The sequence below is a fragment of the Oncorhynchus kisutch genome, linkage group LG17 (genome assembly GCF_002021735.2).
Source record: "Oncorhynchus kisutch isolate 150728-3 linkage group LG17, Okis_V2, whole genome shotgun sequence".
NCBI lineage: Eukaryota > Metazoa > Chordata > Actinopteri > Salmoniformes > Salmonidae > Oncorhynchus > Oncorhynchus kisutch.
The window spans coordinates 65,363,314-65,380,556 of record NC_034190.2 but is presented as its reverse complement, the minus strand read 5'-3'; the positions used below and the strand labels follow the sequence as shown (position 1 = coordinate 65,380,556).

Sequence of the window (17,243 nt, the reverse complement as noted above, 5' to 3'; positions counted from 1 at the left end):
GCCATGATCTGCAAGAGAACAGAACCACACCTGGAGGTTCTTTGGATCGCTACAGTGTTATCGTATTCATACAGTATGTCTGTATATCACTGTTTGCACAGAAAAAGCAGCTTACAAACTACATCTCAGACACACCCGTGAAAACACACACTCACACCCACACACGCCAGAGGAGGCTGGTGGGAGTAACTATAGGATTACGGGCTTATTGTGATGGAATGGAATAAATGGAATGGTATCAAACACATCAAACATATGGAAACCATGTTTGTTTAACCCTAACCCCTTCACTTTTTCCAAATGTTGTTACATTATTGTTACGTCCATCGTTAGATGAATGAGACCAAAGCGCAGCGTGTTCATGATTTTTAATACTGAACTCTGACAAAACAACAAAATACAAAACCGAACGTAAAGTTCTGCAAGGCTAGACAGCAACTATGCAAAAACAAGGTCCCACAATCTAAGGTGGGAAAAAGGGCTGCCTAAGTATGATCCCCAATCAGGGACAATGATAGACAGCTGCCTCTGATTGGGAACCATACCCGGCCAACAAAGAAATAGAAAAACTAGAATGCCCACCCAAGTCACACCCCGACCTAACCAAATAGAGAAATAAAAAGGCTCTCTTAGGTCAGGGCGTGACAATTACAGCCTTATTCTAAAATGTATTTGTTTCCTAGTCAATCTACACACAGTACCCCATAATGATGAAGCAAAAACTGTTTTTGATGTTTATTCTAGCAAATGTATTCAAAATAAAAACTGAAATATCACATTTACATAGTGGCAAGAAAAAGTATGTGAAACCTTTGGAATTTCCTAGATTTCTGCATAAATTGGTCATCAAATTTGATCCGATCTTCAACAGACAAACATAGTATGCTTAAAATAATAACACACAAACTACTGTATTTTTCTTGCCTATATTGAATACGTAATTTAAATATACACAGTGTAGGTTAGAAAAAGTATGTGAACTCCTAGGCTAATGACTTCTCCAAAAGCTAATTAGAGTCAGGAATCAGCTAACCTGTAGTCCAATCAATGAGATGAGATGGGGATGTTGGTTAGAGCTGCCTTGCCCCATCAAAAACACTCACAAAATTTGAGTTTGCTATTCACAAGAAGCATTGCCTAATGTGAACCATGTCTTGAACAAAAGAGATCTCAGAAGATTGAGAATTGTTGACTTGCAGAAAGCTGGAAAGGGTTCCAAAAGTATCTCTAAAAGCTGTATTTTTCATCAGTCCACGGTAAGACAAATTGTCTATAATTGTAGAAAGTTCTGCACTGTTGCTACTCTGCCTAGGAGTGGCCGTCCTGCACAGATTACTGCAAGAGCACAGCGCAGAATGGTGTTAAGCGGTTCATTTTCCATTGGTTTTGTCTTGTCTTCCTACACACCTGGTTCCAATCCCATTCACAACATGTTGGGTATTTAACCCTCTGTTTCCCCTCATGTCCTTGGCAGAGATTGTTTGTTGTATGTAGGTGTGTTATTTGTTCTGGTGTGCGACGGGTTTTACACCCTATTATGTAACTTTTGTATACTTTGGTTGTCGGAGGTTTTTTTAATGTTTAGCTCCGTTTTTACCAAGTTCATTCTCCTGCACCTGACTTCCCTGCCACCAGCACGCACCGCATTACACAATGAGGTTAAGAGGAATCCTAGAATGTCAGCTAAAGACTTATAGAAATCTCTGGAACATGCTAAAATCTCTGTTGGCGAGTCTACGACACGTAATGCACTCTAAGCAAGAATGATGTTCATGGGAGGACACCACGGAAGAAGCCACTGCTGTCCAAAAAAACATTGCTGCACATCTGAAGTTTGCAAAAGTGCACCTGGATGTTCCACAGCGCTACTGGCAAAATATTCTGTGGACAGATTAAACTACAGTTGAGTTATTTGGAAGGAACACAGAACACAATGTGAGGAGAAAAAAATGCACAGCACACCAGCATCAAAACCTCAACCCAACTGTAAAGTATGGTGGAGGGAGCATCATAGTTTGGGGCTGCTTTGCTGCCTCAGGGCCTGGACAGCTTGCTATGATCGACGGAATAATGAATTCCCAAGTTTATCAAGACATTTTGCAGGAGAATGTAAGACTATCTGTCTGCCAATTAAAGCTCAATAGAAGTTGGGTGATTGCAACAGGATAATGACCCAAAACACAGAAGTAAATCAACAACAGAATGGCTTCAACAGAAGAAAATACACCTTCTGGAGTGGCCCAGTCAGAGTCCTGACCTCAACCCAATTGAGATGCTGTGGCATGACCTCAAGAGATCAGTTCACACCGGACATTCCAAGAATATTGCTGAACTGAAACAGCTTTGTAAAGAGGAATGGTCCAAAATTCCTCCTGACCGTTGTGCAGGTCTGATCCGCAACTACAGAAAACGTTTGGTTGAGGTTATTGCTGCCAAAGGACGGTCAGCCAGTTATTAAATCCAAGGGTTCACATACTTTTTCCACCCTGCATTGTGTATGTTTGAAAGGTGTGTTCAATAAAGACATGAAAACGTATAATTGTTTGTGTGTTATTAGTTTAAGCAGACTGTGTTTGTCTCTTGTTGTAACCTAGATGAAGATATCAATTGTATGCAGAAATCCAGGTACATACTTTTTCTTGCCAAGTATTCAGACCCTTTACTCAGTACTTTGTTGAAGCACCATTGGTAGCGAATACAGCATCGTGTCTTCTTGGGTATGACTCTACAAGCTTGGCACACCTGTATTTGGGGAGTTTCTCCCATTCTTCTCTGCAGATCCTCTCAAGCTCTGTCAGGTTGGATGGGGAGTGTCGCCCCACCACTATTTTCAGGTCTCTCCAGAGATGTTCGATCGGGTTCAAGTCCAGGTTCTGGCTGGGCCACTCAAGGACATTCAGATTTGTCCCGAAGCCACTCATGCATTGTCTTGGCTGTGTGCTTAGGGTCATTGTCCTGTTTGAAGGTGAACCTTGACCCCAGTCTGAGGTCCTGAGTGTTCTTGAGCAGGTTTTCATCAAGGATCTCTCTGTACTTTGCTCCGTTCATCTTTCCCTCGATCCTGACTAGTCTCCCAGTCCCTGCCACTGAAAAACATCCCCACAGCATGATGCTACCACCACCATGCTTCACCGTAGGAATGGTATTGACCAGTTGATGAGCGGTGTATGGTTTCCTCCAGACGTGACCAGTGGTGTAAAAATACTTTTAAGTATTACTTAAGTTGTTTTTGGGGTATGTGTACTTTACTATTTATATTTTTGCCAACAATTTTCTGTTCCTAAAGAAAATAATGTACTTTTTACTCCATACATTTTCCCTGACACCCAAAAGTACTCGTTACATATTGAATGCTTAGCAGGCCAGGAAAATGGTCCAATTCATACACTTGTCAACAGAACATCCTTGGTCATCCTTACTGTCACTGATCTGGCGGACACACTAAACACAAATGTTTCGTTTGTAAATGATGTCTTAGTGTTGGAGTGTGCCCCTGGCTATCCGTCAATAAAAAAAATGCCGTCTGGTTTGCTTAATATAAGGATTTTGAAATGGTTTATACTTTTCTTTTGATACTTAAGTACATTTTAGCAATTCCATTTACTTTTGATACTGAAGTATATTTAAAATCAAATACTTTTAGACTTTTACTCAAGTAGTATTTTACTGGGTGACTATCACTTTTACTTGAGTCATTTTCTATTAAGATATCTTTACTTTTACTCAAGTATGACAATTGAGTACTTTTTCCACAACTGGATGTGATGCTTGGCATTCAGGCCAAAGAGTTTAATCTTGGTTTTATCAGACCAGAGAATCTTGTTTCTCATGGTCTGAGAGTTCTTCAGGTGCCTTTTGGCAAACTCCAAGTGGGCTGTCATGTGCCTTTTACTGAGGAGTGGCTTTCGTTTGGCCACTCTACCATAAAGGCCTATTTGGTGGAGTGCTGCAGAGATGGTTGTCCTTCTGGAAGGTTCGCCCATCTCCACAGAGGAACTCTGGAGCTCCGTCAGAGTGACCATCGGGTTCTTGGTCACCTCCCTGACCAAGGCCCTTCCTTCCCCGATTGCTCAGTTTGGCCGGGCGACCAGCTCTAGGAAGTAGGAAGAGTCTTACTCGTTCCAAACTTCTTCCATTTAAGAATGATTGAGGCCACTGTTCTTGGGTACCTTCAATGCTGCAGAAATGTTTTGGTACCCTTCCCCAGATCTGTGCCTCAACACAATCCTGTCTCGGAGCTCCACGGACAATTATTTTGACCTCAAAGCTTGTTTTTTTCGTCTGACTTGCACAGTGGGACCTTATAAAGACAGGTGTGTGCCTTTCCAAATCATGTCCAATCAATTTAATTTACCACAGCTGGACTCTAATCAAGTTGTAGAACATCTCAAGGATGATCAATGGAAATAGGGTGCACCTGAGCTCAATTTCAAGTCTCATAGCAAAGGGTCTGAATACTTATGTAAATAAGGTATTTCTGTTTGTGTTTTGTCATTATGGGGTGTTGTGTGTAATCAATTTAGAATAAGTCTGTAACGTTACAAAATGTGGGAAAAAAAACAAAGGAATCTGAATACTTTCCGAATGCGCCCTATTCAATTCCAGCCATTACAATGAGCTTTTCCTCCTATAGCTCCTCCTACCAGCCTCCCCTGGCACACACAAACACTGTCTGATCAGTCTGATAATTGGCTGGGACTGGGCCCTGGATTTGAGGTTAGAGAGACCGACCAGAAATATTGCTGGTTCAAGCCCCGAGCAAGGCGATAAATAAAAATGAGAAGCTGGCTTTTGCTAAACATACATGAGGTGAATAAGGTGTATAACAATGTTTATTCTCTTCAACCTGAGGCGAAGACATTACAAAACACATTGATTAACATTGTGATAGTAGGACTAGCACAACAGAACATTAAAGCAAAGCAGTTTTCTGCCAGAAACCAACTCACAAGGTATAGATCCAGGAATTCCCTAAATGTGTTGAAAAACCCACTTTCTTGATATACTCAAACTGGGTTTATGGCATCCAAGATAATTAATTGCACCATTTTCTATTGTCTGATGTGGTCACTAGCCAAACTATGTTTTCTCATGACAACAGTTTGCGGTGAAGTTGAGGATCTGCAACTTTCTGATGAACTGCTGTTAAAAGTGATGTCGCCAGGATAAAATGACATTAGGAAATGCAGACTTCCAAAGGGAAGTTTAAGATGCAAATTCACCTCTTTCCCAATCTGTAAATCTTCCTGGAACTTCTACCAATCTTCCATCTACCACAATCATGCCATTCAAATCTACTTGGAAAGTTGTCATGAGTTGAAACTGTCATAGTACCAGGGTATGCTTTTATTTGGAAAGGGGGGCAACTTTAGGTCAAACTATTTTGAAGGGATACAGAGATGACAAGCATGCGCTTTAGAATTGTTTGAGCAGTCTGGTGAGGTTGAGAACTAACTAACCAGTTAGGGGTTAGGGGTAAGTTACAGCCAGTGTTCTTGATTAACATACATGCTCAGAGCCAGGGGACAGAGGTATAACACAAGAGGCTAAAGCTTAGCCCACAGAATCACAATGACAAATTAATTGAGGGACTTGTGTGTTCAATCAGGCTATGTTTGTGTGAGAGCTGTACTGAAAAGACGGAGACATTTATGAAATGTTGAAAGATCTGTCACAGAAAACGCGATATCCTTCATTTAAATGTTCAGAGAAATTGTGTAACAGCAATATTGAGAGAGAGCACAAATATTTGCTTAAACAAAAGAGCAATGTTTGTGCAGTGCTGTTGAAATATTCTAAAAGAGCTACCATGTGCCAACACAGTTGGATGAATCATCGGAGTAAGTTAATAGACATATCTAACATCTCAGTGTTGGTTTGATGCCAATGACAGATTATGCCCATTGACCTATAGCAATTACATTTAAAAAAAACCTGTTATTGAATTTGTTGATGAACAGTTTCAATGGGCTCCACCCTGAAACAACATATACTTTATTTTTGTAATATATTTTCATTGAAGAGTTGAAAGTGCAGAAGAGTGACCCTGTTACACTAACTAGGTAAATCAACATGGTGTCTACGTCATTTAAACAACAACAAAAATCTATGTGATGACGTTTAATCAATGTGGGAAAATGATTGGATTTGCAAAAAGTCATCAATGTAAGGGAATTTAGTATTTTTAATCATTCCCTTGCTTCATAAATTTGAAGAGCAAATGCAATTGATCTAAGATATTACCAAATGCCTTCAGGGGAAAACTGTAACATAGGCAGATTAGCTATGTCAGGAGGTGTGGTTCTGGACAATGACACTGCTGTCACATTGACAAAGTACAGTCAATCATCCCTGGGTGCAAATGAGTTTTCTGCCGTTTGTTGCCCAACTGCCCCAATGCAATGAAGTAAATAGTAAATATTTGAAAAATGCAATCATGCAAGCCAGGTTTTCAAAGTCAATCACTGGTTGCAGATGGAAGGTGCAGAAGAGTAACACTGTTACACTGTCTGATTGAATCAACGTTGTTTCTATGTTATTTCAACAACAAATAAATATGTAATGACATTTAATCAACGTGGGAAAATGATTGGATTTGCAAAAAGTAAACAATGTCAGGGAATTTTGTCAAAATTGAAAGGAAATCCAAACTAACCGTTGAACTGGGTGGGTAACCTCTTCCATCCACTCAACCCCTGATCCAACCTACTATTACATATTATCATAGTCAGTAACTCATCTTGTCTTCAAACGTATTTTCACTGTCATTATCACGCTCTGCTATAGCCTTCTCCCCTGCTGTCTCAGGTGGATGAGCTCTAAGATATTTACATAATGCTCAAGGTCGCCAACATTCAAATGAGCAGCGTTCCCTGAGGCTGTATGCTCAGCAGATAAACAGAAACTAGTGAACTGTAGCATTTTGGCAAGTTAGCCCCGCAGACTTAGTGATTGTAACTAAAAACCTCTTTAAACTGAAAAAGCACTTTGGTTGAAACACCCACCCACCCTGTCCATCAATTATGCCCTGGGGGTTTGACACAGCATACTGTATGTGGAAGCTATCACCCTTTTCTTCAGTCACAGCTCTATACTATCCATGCCTTATACCTATGCAGTTTTACCTTACAATAATGACATTTATATCCTGGTCTAATTGGACATGTATTGGCTATTCATAAGATTGGCTGACTTTTCAGTCAAATTTTACCATGCCAAAAACATGTAGATCAATGCTACCTGAGATTCAATCACCCACAAGGTGACTGATGGCTGGGATTAATTTATGAATGAGGCTCTGTTACATTTGGTGCAGGGAAAATAATCCATTATCTTGGAGTGGGAACCTAAACAAAAACCAGTGACCGTCGTCATAACCTGAGTTTAGGACATTTGATTTGGACACCTTATTGACATTAGTAGAGGAAAATGTACAGTTGATGAATGCAAGTTATTCATTCTCAAGTTGCTTGGTAAATATTACAGGCATCCATTTCCACTACCTATACACAGTAAATAAATGTTTTTTTGTCCTTATGAGTCTTTAGTGCATGATTAAAGCTAATCAGTTGAAGAAATTAATCTGGAGAGAAATGTATTACTGTAACAATACTCAAGGCAAGATAAATTAACATTCCAGTTCTTTTAAAAATCATAAAACTGAATATTAACTCTAAAATAAAATAAAAACATTTACTGAGTCTATATATCTAAAGTACGTGCAAAATAAAGACCACGGAGAAATGCCCAGCATTTTGTTTTCAGTGATAATTTAATCATACAAACGTTCGTTCAAACATACAGGAAAAATGCTTTCATATCTTTGCTGACTCTGTCTCATAAATGTTCTGCTGTAGAATTCCAAGTCATCCATTCACCATTCTAACCCCTGAAAACTTCACAGAAAAAAATATCTATCATACCCCCTAAAAAAAAGCAATGTATCACTCAATATGTGACATCCGACTGTAAACAAAAAACATACGAATGTGGGGTGTGTCATAAACGGTACCCTATATAGTAAGGAAACTATAAAGGGAATAGGGGGCAATTTGAGACACAACCAAGGAGATTAATGAGCAGTGTATACCTGTTACGACGAGGAGAAACATTTGTCATTAACTTGCTTCATAAATTTGAAGAGCACATGCAATTGATCTAAGATACTACCAAATGCCTTCAGGGGAAAACTGTAACATAGGCAGATTAGCTATGACAGGAGGTGTGGTTCTGGACAATGACACTGCTGTCACATTGACAAAGTACAGTCAATCATCCCTGGGTGCAAATTAGTTTTCTGCCGTTTGTTGCCCAACTGCCCCAATGCAATGAAGTAAATAGTAGATATTTGAAAAATGTAATCTTGCAAGCCAGGTTTTCAAAGTCAATCCCTGGTTGCAGATGGAAAGATAACAAAACCGAGGAGGACCACACATGTAGCCTACCAGGCATGTAGTGTCCCAGGCATGAAACTGAAGCATAAAGACAACTGGCATCATAAGGAGCAATAGTAAAATATCTCACGTTTGGGCTGGAGGCCAAACTACTCAGTGCATAGAGATTAGCCAGTTAGTGCAAGTAATTTAAAACATTCTTTAAAATATAGTCTTTAGAGGGACTAACAAAATGAATGCCTGTATATTTGAATAAATGGTTGAGTTTAACATCGTCTGAACAAGACACTGTAATTGTAATTTCAACATTTTCTCTCAAGAATAGATTCATTTTCCTGGGCTTTGGAATAAATAATAATGAACAAAAAGAGTTAGAAAATCTGAAAACCTTAAATGAAGCTGTGTCTTCAAGGCAAATGTATAAGATCTTTGGGCAGATAAAACAAAAATGCTTCAAAACAACATAGCTCTACATTCAGCTAATACATTCAACTCAAAATGACAAAACCAAGAAACGACACTGCTTTGCAACATGTGAACTTTTGCAATCTCACAGAACAAAATGATGAAGCCCTATTAAAACAAATTGAACCTACAGTGTGGTGATATAATCTACTTTCCAAGTATTGATCCTGACATGGAGGGTCCTTCGAGTAAATGTTAGTTCATGTTTCTTTTTTTTCACCAATTGGTAAGTGGGAAACTGCAATTTTGATAAAGATCTCCCTCTAGTGGATGGATATACTGTAGCTCAACTTCAGAGTAACAGAACCAACCAACAATCAAAAGTGAAGCTGCAGCAAATGGGATTTGCATGTGAATAAGGTGTTCTTCCTTTGTTGTTACCAGAAAAACATCCAAAACAATACATGCTTATCAGGCTGCTAAATTTGCTGAATTATTCTCCTGTCCCTAAAAAGTATACACTGTGAAATTAGGATTTTAAAAAGTATGAAAAGAAGAGGTTACTTTTTTTTTTAAAGTCAGCTTAGGAACTAGAGGATCAGTACGCAAAATAAATGGCTTTTCCTCCCTAGTCTGTCTCTTTCAGGTTGCATAAACCAAGCAAACACACATACCCACTCACATGCACACTCCGACGCAAACACACACTCCTCCTTTCATCACTGTAGTCTCAACAGCATTCGGACATGACAACTAAATAACTAAAAATAAAGACCAGAAAAAAAAACTTGTATCTCATCTCTTTAAAAAAATGATTTGTAGCACTCATTTTTAACTTAACATTCACACATGCATACACTGGATGTGGGATCTTGTTGGTTGAGTCGTATGCTGGGAGAACAGAGCAGCTTTGTCTTCTGGTTTCCGTTTGTGTTGCGTAAAGTGGAGGGGGAACTTTGCATAAGTGTTTGTATGAATCTCAGGATACTCTACCAGCCACAAGTAAAGCCTCCTCCCACGATAGATGTTGTGGATCCAGGAACACAGTGCTGCCTGGATGTGACGATGTTTCCCATGTTTTAAGACTGCCCAAAAGGATAGGGTTCGTGAATACCCTGTGGGTAAAAGATAAAGAAACATTTTGTGGATATAGATTTTTTTTATAAATACAAAGTTGTGATTGTACTGATGAGCTATGGTATAATTGAACAATGAAGGGTATCCCTAAAAGGTTTGCAGTTGCTTCACATAGGCCTTACCTGACTGTAAGTCACTAGGTTGCTTTGGAGCCCGTTTGTTGCTATATTCACAGAGTTGTGTGACAGTCCATTTTGCTCTTGCTGCATTCGGTCCGGGCCACCCTCCCAGACATCCGCGGGGTCCTTGAGGCCGCTGTCGTCACGGTGACTGTTATCGTGGGCACCGGCGTGTTTCTGTGGCGAGGCGAAGGGGTTGTAGTCTCCCTCCACGTTGCGGGCAGGCTGGGTGTTGAACTCGGCCTGGAAGGAGGACATCTGCTGCGTCACGCCAAGGAGGCCTCCCACCTCCACGCTGACGATTACCCAGATCACATCTACAGTGGGGAGAGACATTAACACTCCACATTTCTCATTGGTAGAATTGGTACGCTGAACGTTAAAGCAGCAGAAAATAAGATTTAGATACAGCCTATATGAATTCTACCTCATTTTAAAGCACATGTTATGCCCTAGAAACTAATATGTAACACTGTAAAGACATTCGTTTATTATAAAAGCTCAAATGTTGATACAAATCCCTGTTATTATTACAAAGTCATTTGTGGAATATTAGGTTTCTGTGCCCCCAAATGTTTGGATATACTGGTAATGTTAGCTAGCTAACCAATTAGGCAGCATGACTGAACAAAGTGTAAACAAATGGTTAACGAGCAAGTAGTTTTACAACGGCCCACAACATGGTTTATGAATGTAAAATGCATTCCCGGATAATAGGAAGATAAAAAATGTTGCGCCTGTAATATGGGTCAGATCTTTTGACCTCTGGTACGTTTGTTAAATTACTTTTGCCATCTACTCCGATTACAGAGCACTCTCGTTTTAAGTGTGCCTGAGTGCAGAATAACTGATTAATTTACAAAAGCGCAACACACGTTAAATATGACAGGTGTCAGTAAATGTCGGCAAAAATGTTTTTAAATAAATTGCTGCCAGCAGCACAGTTACAGTTACTAAAGCTCTAGACAACATGAAAACAGTCTAGCCAGCTCTGCTATGGCAAGTAAATTGGTCAGAGTGGGGTGATCTCTCATTTGTGTCTGGAAGTAGCTTCCAAGCTAGCCAATTTAAGCCAGTTAGATTTGGCCATTGACTGCCGTTGTGAGGTCAGAATGCTCGGATCAACCCTACTCATCGGCCAGTGTCCAGTGTGGGCTCTGAATGCTCCGAGAACTAAATGCTCTGAATTTACAAACAAACAATTTGAATGCACTCAACGTACGAACAGCACAGAGTGCACTCTGACACACTGGAGGCTATCAGCAAGCCGTTTTCACTATAGTAATGTTGCAACCAGGATGCTTGTTTTCTAGGGCACTCGGAAACAACAGTACAGCGAAGCCTCATCATTATCAACAATTATTATCTGGGAGATTTTTTTCCTAGTTGCACAGTGCTCCCAAAATTGTTATCCTGGTCGCACAGCAAAATATTTTGTCACACTTCAGAGCCCTGATTAGACCTTGAATATATTCAAGTGATGTAAACGCTAACTTTGGTGAATTCAACATTAGACTGCGGTAACACTTTACATTAAAGTATACTTTATAAAGGATGTATAAAGGTTTTAAACAATAAATAAATTTACAGATTATTATAATTGTTTAAATTGTTAACAACAATTGTGTGCTTATCATTAAGCTGGTTGCCAAATGAAGTTTCTCACCACCATAGAAGAGTCCGGTGGCTGTGCACATCCTCCACTGGCCCTGGTACATGCCAGGGGAAAGGGGGCTGCGCATCTGTACGCTGACATCAGCCATCTCCTGGGGGTTTAATGAGCGCACCATCACCATGTTCACATGACCAAACTGGTCCCCTCCAACATACTTCAGACATACCCCAGGGGGCCAAGACTCTGCTCCTGCAAGAGTCAAATAAACAAAAGATGCATGATGAAATTAATAAATATTAACCTCAATTGCCAGCTCCAGTGACGATCAGTAGCTTGTTTGGGATGCTGTTTACTACAAGGATGGAACTTCAAAGCCTGAAAGCTAACAGTAAGGACTTGTCAACACTGTTGTCAACACTGTCTATGACTGTGTGCAGCTCCTAAAGGGTTTTTTCCACTACAACCAACCTGTGTTCTGTATCCTCCACGTCTTTGTGAAGGGCGTGTCAGGGGGCACAGACTCCCCCTCCCCGATCGTCACATCCCCAACAAAAGACATGCATGGTGCGTTGATGTTGGGGCTTTCAAAGTCATAGTAGGCTCCGATGGCTGCTTGTAAGTTCCTATAAGAGACGTAAAAATTTAGGGAAAGGAATGGATATCAGTTAGTAGAATACAACAATCCCCAGAGGTTAAAAAGAGGGGGAAACTAGAAGCAAAAATCAATATCATATTTTTACCAAAAGGCCTGCTTATTGAACTGGCCAAAAACAGAGTGCATGGAGAAAATGTATGGATGACCTATGCTCCTTATGGAATAAATTGGTTTAAGTCAAGTCAGTATGTCAAATATGAATCTCAGCAGTGAAACTTGTATTGCCTCTTGGATCCCTCCCGTGACACACGGATATAATGACAGGGAGCCAAGCCTACTTAAACCACCACCCCTAAAGGCCTTTACTAACAAGCTGGTCAACAGGAATTAAACCAAATATTATAAATATTTCTGAAATTCTTGGACATAAGAGGGTTTTTAAACATTTAAACATACAATTTGGCCAGATGTCCAAGTGGACATTGACCTTTTGAATTATGCATGTTTGTCAGAGCAACACTACAGAAATCTGAATGTGCAGCAACAAACCTACTGTCATAATATAGCTGTGTGTGCAGCGGTTCTAATTTTAGACAGCTCATTCTGGAAGTGCAATTACTAACTAATTACATAAACAAAGTAATTGTGACACGTTTCCACTGCAGAACCACAGTTGTGTGGGGGCAAAGCTTCCACCAGTAACATTGTTGCCCATGAAACTTGATTTGCACCAAGTTGTTACATAACACAGGCTGCAGCATGTTCCCTGATCTAAAGGAGGGTCTTGGAACCTTGTCGTGAGGCAGGCCGTGCTATCAGAGATCCTTGGAATGTCCCTACTCCATTGAAGTTTACATTTACAATTGTTAAAGGTAGTGTTTAGGGTAGGTACGTCCCAAATATCCCGTATAGCACTAGCGATATTGTAATGACTGGGCACTTTCATGTGGTAAGAAATTCATAGCTGAAAAAGAAAAGCAGAATGGACAAACGAACCTCGTTGGTTGAAGCCTTCTGTTGTAGTTAGTTAGCTAGCTATGATTACTCTAGCTAATTATACTAGGCTCAGTTAATTCAAGACCCTCTCCAGACATTAGAATTAGTCTGACCATAACACAACTGAACACTGGAAAATAAAGATATGTAATTGACACGTTCCCCTGTATAAAATGATAGAAAATAGACCCAGATCTGTCAATGATTTTTCAACCAAGGAAGGACTATCCTGGCTGTAGCTAATTAGCTAGCATGCAATCCAAATGTCAATCCAATTTAATTACATTTTCCAATTAAGAATATACACGACAATATAGTTTTGTCTCGTTGAATTGTAAATAAAAAAGAAAGTCACAAATAAACCGTGTTGGCTGACTATCCGTCATGCAACTAACAAAATCCTAGTATTAGCAATCACAGAGAGGCCACAATTCCCCGAACTCACCAATTGGTCATGTCCAAGAAGAAGGCGCATCCAGCGGGGTTCAGTTGAAACCCAAGCATTCTCTGAAACTCGGCTATGAGTATGTCCTTATCGGTAGTGCCCATGCAGCTAAATTTTTGCATTAACTCCGGGTCCAGGTCCAAATCCATGCCCTCCATCGTGGATTTCCCTGGACAGAGACAGGGTTCCTTTCCTAATTTAGTCCGAGGCCTCAACCTGTCATAACAAACTCAACAACAACCCAAATGCGCATGTCATTGACAATTATGTGACGACGTCAACCCATGGCCTGTTCAAGATGGTCGATGTAGCAAGATAATCTCCAACAAAAACATCTGAGTAGGTCTCAGACTGTCCGCTATTTATTTTAGTACATATAATAGATTATTTAATCTGTACATCGCTTTAATTCAAACAACATGTGGTGAACACGTACACCTTGTATTTTGTAATCGAATCCACGCAGCGCCTAGCTCAGGCCGACCTTCTTGAACTAGGCCACAGTTGGCGTTCATAAATCCACCATAGAGTGCGCTCTGGGCCGTTCGTAAATTTAGAGCGTTGTCAGATTGTGTTCGTAAATGCAGATCGTTTCGCTCTCAGGGCGAGCGTTCTGACCTCACAAAGCAGTCAAGCACCCAAGCTATCTAGTTTGCGAGATACAATACTTTCTAACACGTGGGTGCGTTCGTAAATTCACTCTGGCTATTTATTCCGATTTCAAATCTGAGTGTGCTAGAGCGCAGAATAACTGATGAATTTACGAACATGCAACACCCGTTGAATATGACCGGTGTCAGTAAACAACGGCAAAAAAAGTAATTCAACGGTTCAACTATTGTCTTTCACTCTTAAAGTCAACTACTCACCACATTTTAAGCACTGCAGTGCAACCTAGCTGTAGTTTATGCTTTCAGTACTAGATTAATTCTCTGATCCTTTGATTGGGTGGACAACATGTCAGTTCACGCTGCAAGAGCTCTGATCAAATCTAATGTATTTATATAGCCCTTCTTACATCAGCTGATATATCAAAGTACTGCACAGAAACCCAGCCTAAAACCCCAAACAGCAAGCAATGCAGGTGTAGAAGCACGGTGGCTAGGAAAAACTCCCCAGAAAGGCCAAAACCTAGGAAGAAACCCAGAGAAGAACCAGGCTCTGAGAGGTGGCCAGTCGTCTTCTGGCTGTGCCGGGTGGAGATTATAACAGAACATGGCCAAGATGTTCAAATGTTCATAAATGACCAGCATGGTCAAATAATAATAATCACAGTAGTTGTCAAGGGTGCAACAAGTCAGCACCTCAGGAGTAAATGTCATTTGGCTTTTCATAGCCAATCATTGAGAGTATCTCTACCACTCCTGCTGTCTCTAGAGAGTTGAAAACAGCAGGTCTGGGACAGGAAGCACTTCCGGTGAACAGGTCAGGGTTCCATTGCCGCAGGCAGAACAGTTGAAACTGGAGAAGCAGTACAGCCAGGTGGACTTGGGACAGCAATGAGTCATCAGGCCACGTAGTCCTGAGGCATGGTCATAGGGCTCAGGTCCTCTGAGAGAGAGAGAGAGAAAGAAAGAGAGAACTAGAGAGAGCATACATAAATTGACACAGGACACCGGATAAGACAGGAGAAATACTCCAGATATAACAGACTGACCCTAGCCCCCGACACATAAACTACTGCAGCATAAATACTAGAGGCTGAGACAGGAGGGGTCAGGAGACACTGTGGCCCCATCCGATGATACCCCCGGACAGGGCCAAACAGGCAGGATATAACCCCACCCACTTTGCCAAAGCACAGCCCCCACACCACTAGAGGGATATCTTCAACCACCAACTTACCATCCTGAGACAAGGCCGAGTATAGCCCACAAAGATCTCCGCCACGGCACAACCCAAGGTGGGGCACCAAACCCAGACAGGAAGACCACGTCAGCGACTCAACCCACTCAAGTAACGCACCCCTCCTAGGGACGGCATGGAAGAGCACCAGTAAGCCAGTGACTCAGCCCCTGTAATAGGGTTAGAGGCAGAGAATCCCAGTGGAGAGAGGGGAACCGGCCAGGCAGAGACAGCAAGGGTGGTTCGTTGCTCCTGAGGCTTTCCGTTCTCCTTTACACTCCTGGGCCAGACTACACTCAATCATATGACCCACTGAAGAGATGAGTCTTCAGTAAAGACTTAAAGGTTGAGACCGAGTCTGCGTCTGCGTCTCTCGCATGGGTAGGCAGACCATTCCATAAAAATTGAGCTCTATTGGAGAAAGCCCTGCCACCAGCTGTTTGCTTAGAAATTCTAGGGACAATTAGGAGGCCTGCGTCTTGTGACCGTAGCGTACGTGTAGGTATGTACGGCAGGACCAAATTCGGAAAGATAGGTAGGAGCAAGCCAATGTAATGCTTTGTAGGTTAGCAGTAAAACCTTGAAATCAGCCCGTGCCTTAACAGGAAGCCGTGTAGGAAGGCTAGCACTGGAGTAATATGATCAAATTGTTTGGTTCTAGTCAAGATTCTAGCAGCCGTGTTTAGCACTAACTGAAGTTTATTTAGTGCTTTATCCGGGTAGCCGGAAAGTATAGCATTGCAGTAGACTAACCTAGAAGTGACAAAAGCATGGATTAATTTTTCTGCATCATTTTTGGACAGAAAGTATCTGATTTTTGCAATGTTACGTAGATCGAAAAAAGCTGTCCTTGCAACAGTCTTGATATGTTCGTCAAAAGAGACCAGAATCCAGAGTAACGCCGAGGTCCTTCAGTTTTATTTGAGACGACAGTACAACCATCAAGATTAATTGTCAGATTCAACAGAAGATCTCTTTGTTTCTTGGGACCTAGAACAAGCATCTCTGTTTTGTCCGAGTTTAAAAGTAGAACATTTGCAGCCATCCACTTCCTTATGTCTGAAACACAGGCTTCCAGGGAGGACAATTTTGGGGCTACACCATGTTTCATCAAAATGTACAGCTGTGTGTCATCCGCATAGCAGTGAAAGTGAACATTATGTTTCCGAATGACATCACCAAGAGGTAAAATATATAGGGACAACAATAGTGGTCCTAAAACGGAACCTTGAGGAACACCAACATTTACAGTTGATTTGTCAGAGGACAAACCATCCACAGAGACAAACTGATAATCAATTTGTCAGAGCTAATGGTGGGAGGCTTCGGCGTCTCAGACCCCGTAACGGGAGTAGTAGAGTCCAGAGAAGGCTCGGCCTCTGATTCTGACTCGCTGCTTAATGGGGAGAAACGGTTGAAAGTTTCTGTTGGCTGAATGAGCGACACCGGTGGAGCATTCCTACAGCCTTTCCTTCCAGTTGTCCGGCTGCGGGAACTGTGTGAGGGGATTTATACTACTATCTGTACTTACTGGTGGCACAGACGGTGTTTCATACTCTCCTACACTTAAATTACCCTTGCCTAACAATTGCGTCTGAAGCTGGGCTTGTAGCACAGCTATACTCGCCGTAAGGCGATCGTTCTCCTGTATATTATGAGTACAGCGACTGCATTAGAAGGCATCATGTTAATG

The 17,243-nt window shown here is 41.2% G+C and overlaps 1 protein-coding gene across 1 annotated transcript; it reads right to left on the bottom strand.

The window, feature by feature from the left end:
* Positions 1–7,752: 7,752 nt before the first annotated feature.
* LOC109908110 (protein ILRUN) lies at positions 7,753–14,591 on the bottom strand. Its single transcript, XM_020506589.2, has 5 exons — positions 13,706–14,591; positions 12,138–12,292; positions 11,721–11,918; positions 10,058–10,371; positions 7,753–9,913 (listed from the first exon to the last, which is right to left on the bottom strand). Exons 1-5 carry the CDS (start codon positions 13,861–13,863, stop codon positions 9,878–9,880), a joined length of 861 nt encoding a protein of 286 aa, XP_020362178.1. The 5' UTR covers positions 13,864–14,591; the 3' UTR covers positions 7,753–9,877.
* Positions 14,592–17,243: the final 2,652 nt, after the last annotated feature.

Excerpts from the sequence above, each read along its gene's own strand:
- LOC109908110 (XM_020506589.2), bottom strand. The coding sequence starts at position 13,863 with ATGGAGGGCATGGATTTGGACCTGGACCCGGAGTTAATGCAAAAATTT. Across the intron at positions 12,293-13,705 it reads TTCTTGGACATGACCAATTG|GAACTTACAAGCAGCCATCG; the intron begins GTGAGTTCGGGG and ends CGTCTCTTATAG. Across the intron at positions 10,372-11,720 it reads CACCGGACTCTTCTATGGTG|ATGTGATCTGGGTAATCGTC; the intron begins GTGAGAAACTTC and ends TCCCCACTGTAG.